Source organism: Aplysia californica, unplaced genomic scaffold, assembly GCF_000002075.1.
Source record: "Aplysia californica isolate F4 #8 unplaced genomic scaffold, AplCal3.0 scaffold00349, whole genome shotgun sequence".
Lineage (NCBI taxonomy): Eukaryota > Metazoa > Mollusca > Gastropoda > Aplysiida > Aplysiidae > Aplysia > Aplysia californica.
The window spans coordinates 717351-734611 of record NW_004797619.1 but is presented as its reverse complement, the minus strand read 5'-3'; the positions used below and the strand labels follow the sequence as shown (position 1 = coordinate 734611).

The window sequence follows — 17261 nt, the reverse complement described above, 5'->3', positions numbered from 1 at the left end:
ATATATATATATAAATATATATAAAACAAACGAAGAAAACACTTGATAGTTACATGACCAAAATAGATGACATGCCTAAATGGATATGTATATATGTATGAAAATAAATAGAAGGATAGCTAACATTGTAGCAAGATAATTATGGACATACACATTAGTAAACAGACGCATAGCCAGATTAATAAACTACGAAATCCAAGCTGTTTGTACATGATCTTGTCGTCTCCAAGTACTTACCATCAACACTTAGGGTCACAAACTGCCGAACGTCTCTGTCTCTGGCCACTACCTAGAAGATATAGATTAACCGTTCCACTTTAAACTTAACATTGTGCAGTCATATTTCACAAAAGGCAATCATAACGGTTTTACTTCCCTTTCAACTCTGTAAAATTATTTAGGAGGCAAAAACTTACAGATCTAACATTCATTTCCGAAAGAACCGAGTCAAATTGGAAGGGTTCTTGAAAACTCATCAAACAATCCAAGTTTAACAACGCCTGTTGGGGATTCGAACCTTGCTCATCGGCACCACAGCGTAGTATACCAACCGAGCTAACATCAAGCTCCTTATAGTTTTAAAATACATTCCAGGAAGCGGATAACGAGAAACACCAGAAAGTCAATTTCTATTCAAAAACAAATATGTGAACTAAAGCAGAACAACGCCTGAGATAAGAGAATCCATACAGAGCAGAGCGAGATCTGAACGAATAAAACAATCTCATGTCTCATAGTTAACAGTTAACAGTACAAACGAACTGTTGGAGTGGACAAATAAAAGGAAAGTGGAAAAGGAAGTGGCAGAGAAGATGGCGATTGATTGGACACATACTAGAAAAGTCGATGCCCAGTGTAATCAGAAAGGCGCTGAGATGGAATCTCTTGGGGGAAAAGAACAGAGGAAGACTAAGAACAACATCGTGGAGAAATTTAATAGAAGACATATGCCAAGAAACTGGGCTGTACTTGGACGCAACTAAAAAAATATACAGGACAGATGTTGGTAGCCTATTTGTTCCTAGCTGCGTTACAAGGTTTGGGAAATGTACGAAGTACCAAATTCCGAACGGATTAGAAATTCCTTATGCTTTCCACAAAATAACACCCCAAGCTTTTTTTTCTTAACCAGTTGACTTTTTACTGGAATAAATGTATTTTGTGTACTGTAAAATCTAAAGAAGAATACAAATTCTTAATCTGTTGACTTTTTACTGGAAATTGTAAAATGCTAAAGTTGAACAAGAAATTTAAAAAAATCTTAAACATCTAGACCTATGCATTATAAATATAATACATCATATGGTATGTATATTATTGTTTTTTAATTTCTCTTTCTGTTTCGCATGAAACCGATCTCAACTCATGTCCTCAGATCATTTTACTAATATATGCATATAGCTGAACTTTTATTGAGCCTGAAGACATAGGGTGGTCAAACAAATAAGCCTGGACATCGCACACATTACCTGGCACTCATAGACCCCTGCGTCTCTCACTTCCACGTCCTGGATGTGTAGATTCCACTCTAGCGAGTGGACCTGGTGAACCACCTTGATTCGTCGGTCACCTATGTATGTGTCGTCACCAATGGTCAGCGGGTTCAGTTGGGGGGTTTTCCTCCAGACAATCTGAGGAAGTAGAAATGACCGTTTAATTTTGTTTTGACATTTGACGGAGTTTAGCACTCTTCTCACTAAAATAAATCGTTCTGCAGTTGTTACAACATTTGGCGCAGCAAGTTTTGATTTTTGATAAATTGTAAATATTTTATGCCCCATTAATTTAATTATTGTAATTCAAAGCATGAGCTGCTTCTATGTTGCCAGTCACCCCAAGATGAATGGGATTCGCCATCGAAGAAAAATACAAAAAACAGGACCAAAAAAATAAGGTTACTCGACACAACATACATCTTTATGTGGTAACCTAACTCGTGTCTTTAATATGCAACGGTGCAGAGCTTCATCACTTCAGCCCAGAAAACAACGCTCGGTTGCTAGACCAAAAGAGACAGAAAGATGGGGGCAGGGGTTGGGGTAGAGTAGGGGACGACATGAACTTGAAAATAACGGTCTACTTTGGGCTTTCATTCGGAATTAACTTAACTCACAACGTAACATCCAGGGCCTACTCTCTCTCTGTGTGGCCAGAGTGGAGGTAGCTGTAACGTAATTCACGCAAGACTTTTTTTTAATGAATGGAGACTGAAGTATACCTTTAATATCTTAAAGATATCACATCAAGAGTGTGGTGATAACAAGCAAAAGCATTTTTAAGAAAGCCAAATTTGTCATCTTCAATGAAACATAATTTGCATGCTGTATTTGAGGGCAAAACAGTTTCCACAGAATCTAGTGTGAAATTAAAGTACTTTGAAACTGATCTCTACATAGAATTTAGTTTTTGCTAGTCTCAAGACATCAAAGCATTTATTTGTTGATTCAGTGCTAATCAAAATTTTTGACGAGGTAGCTTGGACATAAATTAATGTATAAGCATAATATGACTTACACGTTTTATCTAAAATGGGAATTTATTCACTTTGCAACACTCGGTCTAACAATTTTAGTAAAAATATATTACATACACATCTGCTTGTGGAGCCTGTCGTTGTGGCGTTATTGGTTATACTCAGTGCACGCTGCAGAAAGTCTCGTCAAACCTCCCTTTCATACATTTGCCACTGTTGAAGGCGGCTAAGTTTTCGTTCATGAAGGAACAAAAGATACATGTGTATTTTGACACAATTTGGTCAACTCCTCCTGAACCAAACATGATTGAATTTTCTGGATCACGATTCAATACGTTTAATCAAAACAACCAATCAGAAGGTTATTTGGCATTGCTGGGTCAGGTCTTTCGTTTGCGTGCGGAATATGATGGGATTTTAATGGACTTTCGGTCAAATTTGATGAAGCAAAACTGGGGTCGATTTGAAAGCGTCATCCCTCACATGCGTCAAATCATATTGAGTTAGGGTTTGACGAAACTTTCTGCAATCGGCACAGTGTTTTAGCACTTATATAGCACGCAAAAGATCGAGAAGCATGTAAGAGACCGAGATTCTTAGTAGTGGGGAGCAAAAATGTAAAGTTTTTTTTACTGAGGACTCATTTTCATCCGGAGCGCTGTCTCCCCCCCCCCCCACCCCCTTTAAAAAATGTGCACAAACAAGAAAAAACAAAAGAAAACAAAAAACAAATCCTAAAACAAAACAAAACAACAACAACAACAACAATAACAGCAACAACAATAAAAACCGCCACCACCACAACAACAACAACAACAGCAACAAATAAAACCCAAAATATAACATTGAAATAAAACAGATACATCCGGCAAAGAGAGCTCCAGTACAAGGAATTGTGATTTGTCATGTGCTATTTGAATCTCAGCACTTCCAAGGACCTACCATTCTAAATAATCTTAGAAAAGATAACAATGAACAAAATGAAAGAATAAACTTCAAGAAGCGAGAGTAACATAGAAGTCTTCCCCCCCCCCCCTATACTTTCATGGTGGAAAGAAGGCAGCTGCTGTTGCTCCCTTTTATGTGTACATCAGGCGATAAACCTTACTTTTTATTTCCCTACAAAAAAGAATAGAAAAGACTTCTGAAATACAATCAAAGAAGGTAAACTGAAAATCGTGCTGTTACTTTTTCACATCACAGCTTTCCCCTTTCCCTGCCTACCTTGAAGAAGCTGTGCTATGAGTGGGAATTATTATTTCGCATAATTTAAAACATGCCTGGCAGACTCTGAATCACTGATGTAGGCATGGAGCTTGCTTGATGGCCTAGCACCAGCGCCAAGACTGCGATATTTATACAAATTAAAGAACTAGCTCCATCATTTCATTTTCAAAACTGGCAAGAACTCAAAAGCAAACAGAAAACAAAACAGAGCGAGAGCTGAACAGACGGCTGCACTCGAAAACAGGGGAGATGCAAGATCTGTAGAATGTGATGGTATCTCTCTTAAATTGCTGTTTTCATTCTACTTTTAAAATTTGGATCAACAAACACAGACAGGTGCATCCCAGAGCTACACCAGGGTTTTTACTTTTAATAAAATCAGTGTCTGTCTCTTTGAATCTTTCATTTAACATTTAGAAAGATATTTCACGTACCAGAACTTTAAAATAATAATAATAATAATGATAATGATAATGATAGTAATAATAATAATAATAATAATAATAATAATAATAATAATAATAATAATAATAATAATACTGATGATAATAGTAATGATGATGGTGATGATGATAATAATAATAATAATAATAATAACAACATTAATGATACTAATAATAATAATAATAATAATAATATAACAATTATCATCAATCGTCATCATATGAATATAATAATAATGATGATAAAAATAATGACATTAATGACAACATCTAAGGAGGAATAGAAACTATAGACATTGCCAGCTTCCTCGGGTAAAGAAAATAAAAAAGGAAATAATGGCAATCACTTAAAATACAGCTAGCCACGAAGCAGCGCCTTCCCCTTTCCTAAAGTGGTGTGCTTATCTGCCTAAACATATGGTTATTTGGTTAAACGTTCTTATGGCTTTGCTTGTGACCTCCAGGCGCTGTTCTTTTTCAGAATAATTTTCACTGAGAACTTGTGGTCTGTTGGACTAGTGCCAATGTCCAGATTTGACTATCTTGATTTTCTTTTTTCACTGATTGCCTTGGTTTTATAGACTCCGTGTTTTTCTCAAAAGCTTTGATGTCCCACGGCATGGCTTTATAGTACCCCTGTGATCGGTCAAGACAGAGGGTTTCCCACTCATCCACATCAATGGAGAAATCTTTCAGCGAAACCTCGGGAGTATTTTATACCCTTTTTATTAGGGGCGTAATGTTCGCTTTCCACATACCTATTCTGAAAAGTAAATAGCTTTGAGAAGCCGTGTGTTTAACAATTGGGCCAAGAGTTCAAGCCATCAAAGATGGGTCATCTTCAGGTGTCAGAAGATACTACTGGGTTTAAAGTACGTAAAAAACTCTGATGTACGTTAGCTGTTAATATAGGTATAGAAAGCCAGATTTGCTCTTCAGTTCTGAGCAATGTCCATTCTCTAGATTAATCATGCACAAAGACAGTCATTCTTTAATGATGTATGTCCGCCGCCGTTGTTTTGATTTCCTCTCTCCACACACAGCATCTCTCAAGGATGTAGAAATCAAATATTCTATTTCCTGTGGCTATTGAAACAGTTGACACGAGGCCTTTCTCGTCGCTTGCCGTTCTCGACTTTTCCTCCCTTGCAACGGCTTTCATCAGTCAGTCTGAATTTGTCATTACCGCAGAAATGTCAGAAGAACCTCCCTTTCCTTGCTTTCATTACATTGGACAGTTGCCGTTGCACTTGTTTCCCTCTCTTTTCTTTTTAGCTCTCTTTACTAGAAGCGTCTGTAAAAAGCACACATTATTCACGGAGTCGGCCCACTTTGTATCTGCCTCTCTCAATGTCCGCCCTGTGGTTCTACAAGTCATCTCTGTCCAGACAGCGATGTTCAATATTCTGATTTCAAGAGATATCATTATTACAACGTCTCTCCAGATATTTGCTAGGTCTATCCATGCGCATCTTTGACCTTCCTTCTTTTACACTGACATGCACTGAATGGTCTGCGTTGTCTGACATCGCACATCTAGGGATAATGATGTATGCACGTTGCAATAGCTGTGTACAGAAGAGTACAAAACAAACTGACAGCTCTATAATCGAACATACTAGAGTTGAGTGGCATTTCGTCTTTTCTGCCCCACGGGCATTCTCTGTACTTTATTTACTCTGTCTAGTCAGCTCCGAACAATCGAGATGACACGTACTATATCAAGGAGTCGTCTACTACCGTTTCCGCTTGTTGGACACTATTTCGCCTTACACTACCCTTTTAACGCACTACCTTCTTTTTTTCTTTTTATAGCAGTTCTTTACAAGTCACCAAAGTTTCGAAGAATATCATTCCATTATTAAAGGAAACCCAGCTGTTTTCCAAGTGTAAATGAAAAGAAAAGATGAAGAGGTACTTTTAACAATATATTCCCCCAAAACACCCCCCCCTCCCCCAACCCCCAAAACAAAACTACTAGTACTTTATCGTGGAAAAGAAAACTGAAACATCTTGGGCGAAATGTGTTGTCTTTTTACCCCCATTTGTGACAGACTCTATCACCAAAACAGAGTAAGATTGTAATCAGAAAATGGAAGAACCACAAGCAAATAGACAAGGACACACCCCCCCCGACTTTTTCCTCCCCCGACAAAAAGGGAAGCAAACTAAACGAAAACACAGAAACACATCCTACGACTTCCATTTAATTTTTTTTCAGGGTGAGCCCTACCACGATTTTGCAAAACCCCTAACCAAGCCTGATACATTTTCTTCATTATCTTTTAAGAAAATGCTGATATGTACCCTAAAGATTTATGGGGCTACTGACATTTTGAAGTAATACTTGAAATATTATATTATAGTAACATTACTGGTTTAGTCATTTTTTATAATCGAAGTATAGTACTGGAGACGTCGATTTTCTCTGATACTACTTCTTTTGGAGATAAAGTGTTTAAGCAAAGCACACAAGAACAGGAACTAACACTGATTCATTCAAATGACGATTTTATATCATCAAATCATGTTGCGGAATATCCCTTTTACAGCGTCCATGACCCGAAGCTCAGTGCGGCTATACGTCATGATTGGCCGGATTCTCGTCAAGAGTTACAGAAAAGAACGGTCAATTTTAAGTTTCGGTATTAAGGAGACGCCCGTAACCTCTTCACTGCCAGAACTCCTCTAGATCTACAACCGTATCAAATTACTTATAAAATCTCGGGCAAGGTAGTGTAGGAGTTAAGGAGCATAAATGAAATGGATCACACAAATTTTCTTCTTCATATAAAGAACATTTTATGAGACCAATACTGGGGAGCGTTGTGGGTATATATAGTAAAATGGGGGAAATTCCACACCATACTTTTCAATTGAATTGTGAGGCAAGTGTTATAGAAGCTACTTTATGTAGAAAGAGGACACATCCTCCACAGCAGTTTTACTTTGGGTCTGATAAGTTAGGAAGCAAAAAATATATTATGAATTCTATGATATCACCATCCCCATACTTCCATTTTTCAACATAATAAAAAATTAAATATTGCGTGTTAATTCCCCACCCACATGAGCACACATGCCAAAATGCAAATAAGAAGACAAACATACCCAAAAAAAATTAAAGCTGAATTGAAAAATAAAGCTTGTCAGACAGAAGCAAACGATTAAAGCTGAATGTCAAACATATTTCTGTTGGTTCTAAGGGCTATAAGTGGGGTTGTGGAATTTCCCCACCTTCCCATACATGGTATGAACGTGTTTGTAGAATATTGAGTGTGAACAAAACTGTATATATAACTGAGAAGGAATCTGTACATAATATAAGCGAGAACGAATCTGTACAATAACCTTCAATTTTTAACTTTAAACCCTAGAGTTTTCGACGTATCGTCCTGTTGATCTTCATTTCAGACTCCATCCATTCCACTTGCTGTGAACAGGGGCCAAAATCACATGTAATAAAACTGCCAATCTACCAAAGCTGTAGGCCTCTTCATTGCTGCGAATTAATCACATTCGGTTCTAGACAAGGGTGGCAGAGAAACAAATTTTGTTGGATCTATGCAAGTTTTAAAAATTTGATTAATGGTTAAACATGCTCATCACCATAAGCAACAAATCGCCCCCAAAGGCCTTGCTTCTTTTGTTAAGATGTCGTTACCGGCTCAAAGAACTACGAAAACAAATATAGCGTTTTTGGCAGTACTGCTTCAGGAGAAAAGGCCTATAAGACTAAAACGTGTAATGACATCCTCTCTCATATCTAAAGTAGGTTCTGATTTTCTAATGGCCTACATTATTTTTTTAATCTTGGCAGCACGGGGGTACGAAAGCTCCTCGTGACATCAGCTATTATTTATTACTCGCACTATTACTGGTCGGCTCCCCCAGGACTGTGGGTCAGTTTGCAAGTCTGTGCATTACGGTAATGACTTACAAACGTACAGTAATAGAGACCAAAGGTTAGGGTATGTATGGGGTTGGGGGTGTACACAAGCCATCGACTCATGCTTGGAGAACTATTTACTTATTATATTATGATTGATATAGCAAGCGGCAGTACATCGTTGACTCGCGTCTCAGATTGCCTGAGAGGAAAGCGGTCGGAGCAAGAGGCCAGGGAGAATAACATTAGGTCTGTCTCGAGGAGTTTTAGTTTGCAGTACTTAATAAAATAAGATAAGAAAAGATAAGATAAGATTAGATAAGATACGATAAAATGAATATTCATTGTCCAGACATTGGTACATTGATTTAACGTTTAATCATACACATATCAGACACCTACACAAACACGCACACACACACACACACACACACACACACACACACACACACACACACACACACTCACTCACTCACTCTACCTCCTCCCACCCCCACACATATACACACATTGTTTGAGTCTTACATCTCACTATCGAGTTATTTTTTGTCACCGTAATTTTCCGGCTCTCACAGTTACTTATGCAATATTTACATCCACAAATCTCCTGTCGAAGTAAAAAAGTCGTAGTTGCGAGCGCCGGTGTACTCTTATCAAAAAACAACTTAAATCCGTCTGTCTGTCTGTCCACTCACAACACTTTGAGTAGATCAGCCTCAGTTTTGTTGTAGTTCTTCAATCTGTCATTCAACAACCATATTTCACGAATGTATGAGACAAGAAAAAAAAAAAGAAGAAAGAGCACGTAACTTCTGAACAGGCGATTACAAGACGCATAGAATGATAACAAGCCCCACAATTTTGAAGATTATGGAAAAAATGGAGACACGAATCTCCATCTCCGTGTTGGCAATACTTTATTCTAACAGCCCGTTCACTCGGGCGTCCAACAAACAATTATGAATTCCCCCACAATTTCAGATTCCAAGAAAGCCAAACATCCCTCCCGCTGTTTTGTTTTAGAAATAACATTTCCTGATAGCGTGCCTCACGCATTGTTCTTCCCTGCTTCCTTTTACCACAGGTATCCCGGAAATCACAGATCACCACAACAACTCATTTCACCCTGTTTACCGGACATCTTCCTTATCGCGGCTCATCGTTCATTGCTAAGTGCTTTAATCTTGGGCAGCCGTTTCAACCCGTAGGAATAACTTTCTGGAAATCAGAGAGCTGAAATCTCGCGGTTATGTCGTAAGCTTGGTAAAGATAAGTTTATGAGAAATACAGCCACCTGCTGTCTGTCTTAGTTCAAAACCCACTCCTGCTACCATCTTTGTTCTACCCACGGTTGATGTCTCCATTTGCTCCGGACCTGGGTGTATTTCTTCATTTGTCTTTACCCTGTCCCTTTGTGTGGTTAGTTTACTGTCGGTTTATGGATGTCTTATACAAAATATGTTTCAGAACACAAAACGCCGAAACAATTTTTCTACCAAATTTTCTGGAAAAAATTCATACCCTTTTGTCTCCAAACACACGTGCGCGCACACACACACACACACACACACACACACACACACACACACACACACACACACACACACACACACACACACAACCACACATACACACAGATACAGGAACAGACGCAAGAATGCACTCGCACACACACACACACACACACATGCATACACACGTATGCACATACACTTACACACTCTTTTCCCTTTTCCGTGCTAGATATTTCTTTCTGTCTCTCTACGTTTCCGAAAAAAAAGAAATATAAAAACAAACAAACGAGGCGGGTTAGCAAACAATCTCTCTCACCCTGTTCAACAACATGTCGGTAGGTTTTTCCTTCTAATCAGTTCCTATCTGAACGCGATACAACTCAATCCTGACTGAGCACACCGCTGCAGTATCAGGCCACACTTTTTAAAGGGCTGTCGAAAATTATGTGTTTCTTTTTCTTCGCCCTTTTCTGTATGTCTTGCCAGCTGACTACTCTCTGAACTCTGTTTGTACCGCTTCTCGCTATATTTACGACCTCAGACAGATAGCGTGGCTTTACTTTATTTTTCGAACCTTTTTTTTCTGGTCTCTCCTGGCCCAGACTACTCAGCAAGTTTATGTTAACCGTAATCGTAAAGTTGATTCAGGTTGCATCAAATGGCACCCACAAAGGCTCGTAAAAAGCATTGTATTTCCACTATTAATGTAAAATTAAACATTGTTGAGCTACCAAAACAAGCTCAAACTTAAATAACGTATACCTGTAATAGAAAGGGCGATAGGTAATGGATGTCAGTTTTATGAAAGTGAAAGACAACATGTTGAATACAGAGGTTGGCCTACAGCAACTGTTTGCAAGAAAGACACAAAAATCTCTTGACGTCTACTTAGCAGGATTTTTTTTCCGAACACTAATTCTGCGTATTATTGATCGTTGCTTTAGAGGTATCCTCATTTCTATTATATATACCCCTACATAAAAAACAAACAAAAACCCGAGAATATTTGTGACGACGTTGACGATTCTCACTGATGCAGACCTACAAATATTTATGCAAGTGCCAAGTCAGGTATCAGAAAACTTGCTGATTATAAGTTTAGTCACGTTGACATGCTTTAATCAATAAACAAATCAAAGAATATTTTCCAAACACCATATAATTCTGTATCAATCACCTCTTCTCATAACACGCCTCAATATATAACCGTGGAGTTCAAAATGTGCTCGAATAGTTTCAACCCTTTGCTAGATTTACTCATCCGTGGGCGTCTCAGACATTTTTATTTTCCTCTTTTTGACACTGCAAAAGAATTCTTTTTGACACTTTCTTCAAGTCGCATTTGGCTCCCTGCGGTTTGTCAAAACTCCTGCCCATGATGCCAAAGCTATTAAAATCGCTTTTTCTCCCAAACTCTTCATTATACATATTTCCACAGCTGTTGCTCTTTCGGTTCGTTTCGCGCAGCATATTTTATTGCTTATTCAATATTTCATTTTTGCTAAGTAAAGTTAAAGGTAGTGGAAGCAGAAATACTCTTCATCCTTTAGTTTGAACAGACCCGAAGAGAAGAACACAGACACGATAAAGGCTATTTAGTGCTGCTGGGGAAACGCTAGACAATCACACAGAAACAACGGGGGGAAAGGAAAAGAGTAGGACGTATCAGTGGTGCCCTCAAATACCCCCTTGTGCCTTCATATATTATGCGATGCAGGAAAAAAGAATGTACAGAGACATTTTTTTTACCATCATGAACGTCGCTATGAGTTTTAAGAGAAATATTCAAAACTGCCGACAAACCAAAGGGACACTTGGTATTCCTTAAAGGTTATCAACTAGCTTGCTTTGGTAATATACTGATTTTATATCATTCATTATTTGTTGTGATACAAGAATTTTCAACAGGGTCTTTCTTTCGCTTGTTGTAGGCTGAAATCTCCGGTTGTTGAGGACTCATTTATGTGACACAAAGATTTTTAGGCGTAGAAGTTGTATTTTCTGTGCGCACGTCCATGTCTGGCCCCCAATTTTCTTCCTCGCCGGTCTGTAGACCAAGGTGCCAATCGAAAAAGAACCTCGGCTATATGTGCTCTCATACTACAGGGCCAGCCATAGTGCAGACGGCTCTTTGTCTCAAACCGATGAACACATTGTCATACAGCATTACTTAAAGATCTGGGTGCCAACTAGTCAAACACCGCTATAAAATTTTTCTCTTATACAATTTAAAATTGTCCGTTATTAGCTTTTGCAGGAAATAGGGATGGGCGTGATTGTCTAGACATCTCTGCATCTTGTCACCGAGAAGAAATTTGCGTTCTCTCCTTGGCTTAGTTTATGTCTCTTGAAATCCTCTACAGGCTCTTTCCTCAAATCGGATTTCCGGAAAATCACTTTTGAGATGAAACGTGATGCATTTGAAAACTGGGAAAAGCGATCTTTTCAAAGGCCAACACTTGCGAAAATACTGCCCCAAAAGAGACGCAGATGCACAGTAATTAGTTCAAGGAGGTAAACACAAACATAAAGAGATAACAAGAGAGAGACGAAAGAAAGAAAGCAAAAATAAAGGCGCAGGAATATATGCTAGAATATCTTCGTGAACGAATGTGTGTATGTACGTATGTGTGTGTGAGTGTGTGTGTGTGTGTGTGTGTGTGTGTGTGTGTGTGTGTGTGTGTGTGTGTGTGTGTGTGTGCGTGTGTGTGTGAATGCGTGTATATATGTGTGTGTGTGTGTGTGAGTGTGTGTGTGTGAATGTGTGTATGTGTGTGTGTGTGCGTGCGTGTGTGAATGTGGGTATGTATATGTGTGTGTGTGTGTGTGTGTGTGTGTGTGTGTGTGTGTGTGTGTAAGAGAGAGAAAGGAGAGAGAGAGAGAGAGAGAGAGAGAGAGAGAGAGAGAGAGAGAGAGAGAGAGAGAGAGACTGAGAGTACTGAATACACTGGTTTATAAAAACAATAATTGTGTTGTCTTCCTAACAGTGGCTTTGAAACACATACTTTACGGCTCCCTGTTCCCTGGTGCATAGACGTAATCGTTCTACACCGAAACATCAACGTTTCAGTTCTAACCGCTTGCCGTGGTAAGCCTAAAAAAGAAACTAGTCAATACTATGACCTTCAAAAGAATTTGTTGAAATGAGTAAATTCCCTATACGCGTCCTTTCAAATTGTCATGGGGGATATCACCATGACTCGCTTCAGACGTCCTCTTGAGGCCAAACCCCTCTCAGATATTGACCAGAAGGCTTGCTTTACAACGTCTGGTCTCTCCATCTAAGGCGGCAGTCAATTCCAATCTTGGGTTAAAAAGCCTTCTCAGCTTTTCGTTGCTATTGCAAACATTTATTTTAGATGGAACTGCTGCTATCTCTGCTGAGTAGGCACTGACGATGTGACGAGAACATGATTACTAAGCTCAATGTAAAGGATGTTGCTGAGTGTTCTGAAAAAGGATCATTTTTTCGGTTTCACGTTTTCCTCTATTTCACCCAAATGATAGCCATTTCCCACATTCCTTTCCCATTTTCCTATCACATCCAAATAATCATTTTCAGCAAACTGTTCCTATCGACACGCCGACCTGAAGCGCACGCCACAATTTCTTCCATTCCTAAAACGGGTATGTGCTTTAATTAAAACCTCATTTTCAATAATATAATGCATGTCAACAAGGTATTTACTTTCCAATTTAAGGGTTTGGTGCCACGCATCAGTAAATGATTAATCATAATAATAACATTCCAGCAAGCCGCTTTACACAAAAACTAACTGTCGCTAAGAAATATGATATTACTTTAATTAAGGTAAGAGAATTTGGAGTGTAAAAGTATCATGAGTAAAGCTCTTTCATAAAAAAATGACGTACTTTAATTTCCCTAGAATTTGACCAACAACTGAGATATGCTGAAAGTTATGTCATTATTATAACAAATTGGTTCACGTTGAGGCGGGTACTTTCTGTTATTCTCGGTAGTTCCTGAATCTTCCACACCCCTGGTTTTGTTACCTTAAAAAACGAGAGAGAGAGAGAGAGAGAGAGAGAGAGAGAGGTTAGGTAGTAATTCCAAACGTTTCTCAGACCCCTCCCTCTCCCGAGACGACAGTAAAAGACGAGCTAATGACAACAACTGTATGTATCAGAGCATGAACACCGTCAATTTCTGTGTCAGACCCTCACAGCACAACGTTTATCCACCTCCTACAAGAATGCCCATTCTTCTGTTTCGTAAAGAATTTTGACATCCGCCGCTATCCGAGCTTTATGGTCTGTCGCCAGCCTTCTCAACATTCGGCAAACACGATTAATCTATTTTTTTCCCTTTAAAAATAGACTTCTGAATCAGACGAACGTTACTTTGTAAATTAGTCTATTGTGTCAGAGGAAGGACGATAACTTCCTAATCACGTATGTGGATTGCGTGTGCTGAACATTGCCAAGATATTAAATTATGTGAATATTTGAAGGTCTTTGTAGCTTTCCACAAAACAAATGAATACGTTGTCTGCTAGCAGCGACTACCCAGACCATGCACGCTGTGGAAGATCATTCTTCAAAAACGTTTGGAAGAATGTATTTACTTCTCTCGCCCAGCATATTTAAAACACAGATTTCTTCCCATGCTGCTAAATATTTAATCACTCCCCCACCACCACCTCCCCCACCACCGCCTCAAAACAAATCACAATCTCAGAGAATGAAAGGGCCTCAAATGCAACACATATGATGTGTGAAATGCTAGTCATTAACCAGTTCATCTGCAAAACTTGCTTGACGCTTGTTGCAGATCCATCAACGTACGAACACCTAGATCTATGTACTTACCAACGTGATGATCAATCACTTAATTCACAATACTTCTGCAGGGCTCAACACCAAATAATGAAGTAGTCTGTCTTCCCCTCTTTCTAGCCCCGAAAACCACGTCAGCTTTGTACGCATCTATTATTTAGAAGATGACTCTCTAATTATATATTGTTAGTTCCTTAGTGCATTCATAATTTTTGGTAAATCAATCGCACGGGTTTTCAATCAGTTTTTGACAAATCGGTTTACAGCCGTTCAATCATAATTTGTTTATCTTCTCATTTTAGACTTCGTTTGGCACTGGTGTACTTATCACGGAGTAGAATGTCTTTCATCCGAATCTTTAGTTTACGTAAGAAATTTACAGCACTCGCAAAACAGTCAGTCATGTAGGTACCGAAGATTAGAGGTGTAACTAAATAGAAACAGACACATAAAAGAAAGAACAGCGATAAGGAGGATAGAGGTTTGATAGAAAAGAAGGCGCAAAACACCCACCTTTCGAATCTGTTCCGATATAAAACTTATTGTCACCATGTACATGCCCCATTTTGTTATCTTCACAGATTTGAGGCCCCGGGTACGTGAATAGCGAAGGTATATCTCAGGTCTGCTAGGCTCATACTCGAGTGAGCGTACATGCAAACGCCCTATGGCATCGGTGCCTTCACTGCTAGTAAGTCTCGCTGAACTCAAGAAAAAAGAAAGCACCTATCAGGATATCACTTCCACGGGATACTGAAAAATATCTTGGACACTTTTCTCTTGTTTTTGTTATGGATTTACTGCCAATGGCACTTTTTCTCAAGCAAACGTAAAATAAATGCTAATAGAACAATAGTGCTAAGACAGGCTGAAGATACGAAGAATCTGCCTTTATTGACGAAGAAAGAGATACCATCATTTACGTTGGACACCCAGTATCCTGGAAAGTGTACCATGATCAACGCATAAAATATTGTAATTGAAAACATGTGATACATTTGTTAAGGGGAAACAAAATTACATTTACTACCTCAGCATCTTCTAGACTAAACAGCTAAGCAGAATGTCTTAAGTAAATTTCTGCTCTCTGGGAGACTTGGACTAGTGATAACGTTTGAACAGTAATTGTCTTTTATGACAATGACAATGACAATCTTTATTCATCTCGCTGGGAGAAATAACACGGCAAGGCCGACACTGAAAGTGAACAGATTATGATCGGATTTTGTAACATATTTCTCTCACAATGTTTTGTATTAAAATTACTTGAACCTCATTTCCATTAAGATTACTCGTTTCCTTTTATTTTTCTAATCAATACCAATCATATCACATTTCTCTAAATATCGTATCTTGAAACCATCTACAACTGAACTCTCGACGTGTAGGATTCTGTTCATGTTACATCCCGAATACACTATGGAGATTATCGTGAAAGCAGGGATCTGAATTCATATATATATATATATATATATATATATATATATATATATATATATATATATATATATATTTTATTTTTATTATTTTTTTTTTTTCAGTTACATATATTTTATATAATATGTATGTATATATATATATATATATATGTGTATATATATAAATAAAATAATAGATAGCATTTGTATAGCGCACATCCCCGCTCAACAGCAGGCTCTACGCGCTTTACACCATAGAACACTCCGAAACATCCTCAGCTTCCCGAGAAGCATACAGTGCAAGCAGCTGATTAAGCGCTCAAATACTAACAAACTGACAAGATCTTTCGCTGTCTATAGCCGGGTACCCATTCCCACCTTGGTGAAGTGAGGGAAATTCGTGTAAAGTGCCTTTCACAACGTCGGGTCCCTGACAGGATTCGAACCCACGACCATACGGTTGCGAGTCACGGAGGTCCTGATGTATCTGAACTGGCGTACCACGTAGCCGTGTGCACGAGAGGCCCGTGGATTGCAATCTCTGCCGTACGGTTCTGGTACTCTGGGCCCGTCCCATTTATTCGATAGTGTTTCTGGTGATCTCGGCTCCTGTCAAAAAAACGGATCTACACAGTATTGGCGTACCATGAGGCAGTCCTGAGCTGCAGTTGTCGGTCTGGTCTTCCAGCTCTAGGGAGATCACTGGTCGCACTGGAGGCGGGAAACCGGTTCTGTTGACTGTAGATAGTCTAGACATGCACGCCTATAACAATTACCACCTGTTGAGAAGACTCACCAGGCTGTAGTTGTCCAAAAATCCCCTCACAGTTTTCTGAAGAAAGTCTCAGTATCTTGATACTGTTTTCGTTTCCAACTGAATTCCACGTTTCGGGGCTTTATATTGTGGGCCAGGCCTTCGTGACCCCATATACATAAATCTACTACTCAAATGATGTGTGGCGTCGGTAGCCTGGTAGTTAGGCTACCGGACTCGTAATCGTGAGATTGCGGGTTCGGGGTTCGAGCCTCAGCTCAGTCCTACGTTGTGTCCTTGGGAAAGGCACTTTACATGAATTTCCTATTTGGCTCGGTTCGCAGATGGAAAATAAACTCGGAGGTCCCGCCTCTTCATTACCCTAATAGTGTTGATTGGGGCGTTAAACCCATACCATTTTTTAGGAATGATGTGACAAATGAGTACCCGTGAGCTGTGATAGTTGTTTAGTTGTTTGTTGCATAAGCGACCAATCAGGACATTGCATTGTTCGAATGAGTTCAACAAACACCGTTTAGACCATGCCTCAATGGAACATGTGAACAGTACTCATCAATGGAAACTTTGGCCAGCGCTTTAAGGACGATGGAAATTTCGCGTTTCTTTTGCCTAAGAGTACGTATTTATATTCTATCAACTCGTCTTTTGCCCAGACACGAAAGAGAAGGATGGATGATGGAGAGAGACATACAGTTGGACAGACAGCAAGACTGAGGCGAAAAGGG

The 17261-nt window shown here is 39.0% G+C and overlaps 1 protein-coding gene across 1 annotated transcript in view; it reads right to left on the bottom strand.

The window, feature by feature from the left end:
- The window catches only part of LOC101848671 (cell adhesion molecule 2), a gene marked incomplete at its 3' end in the record, with an annotated part of 167166 nt that overhangs the window by 5452 nt on the left and 144453 nt on the right, over positions 1-17261 (bottom strand). The window contains 2 exon segments of the mRNA XM_013085146.2: positions 238-289; positions 1470-1631. Of these exon segments, the coding sequence (XP_012940600.1) occupies positions 238-289; positions 1470-1631 (214 nt within the window).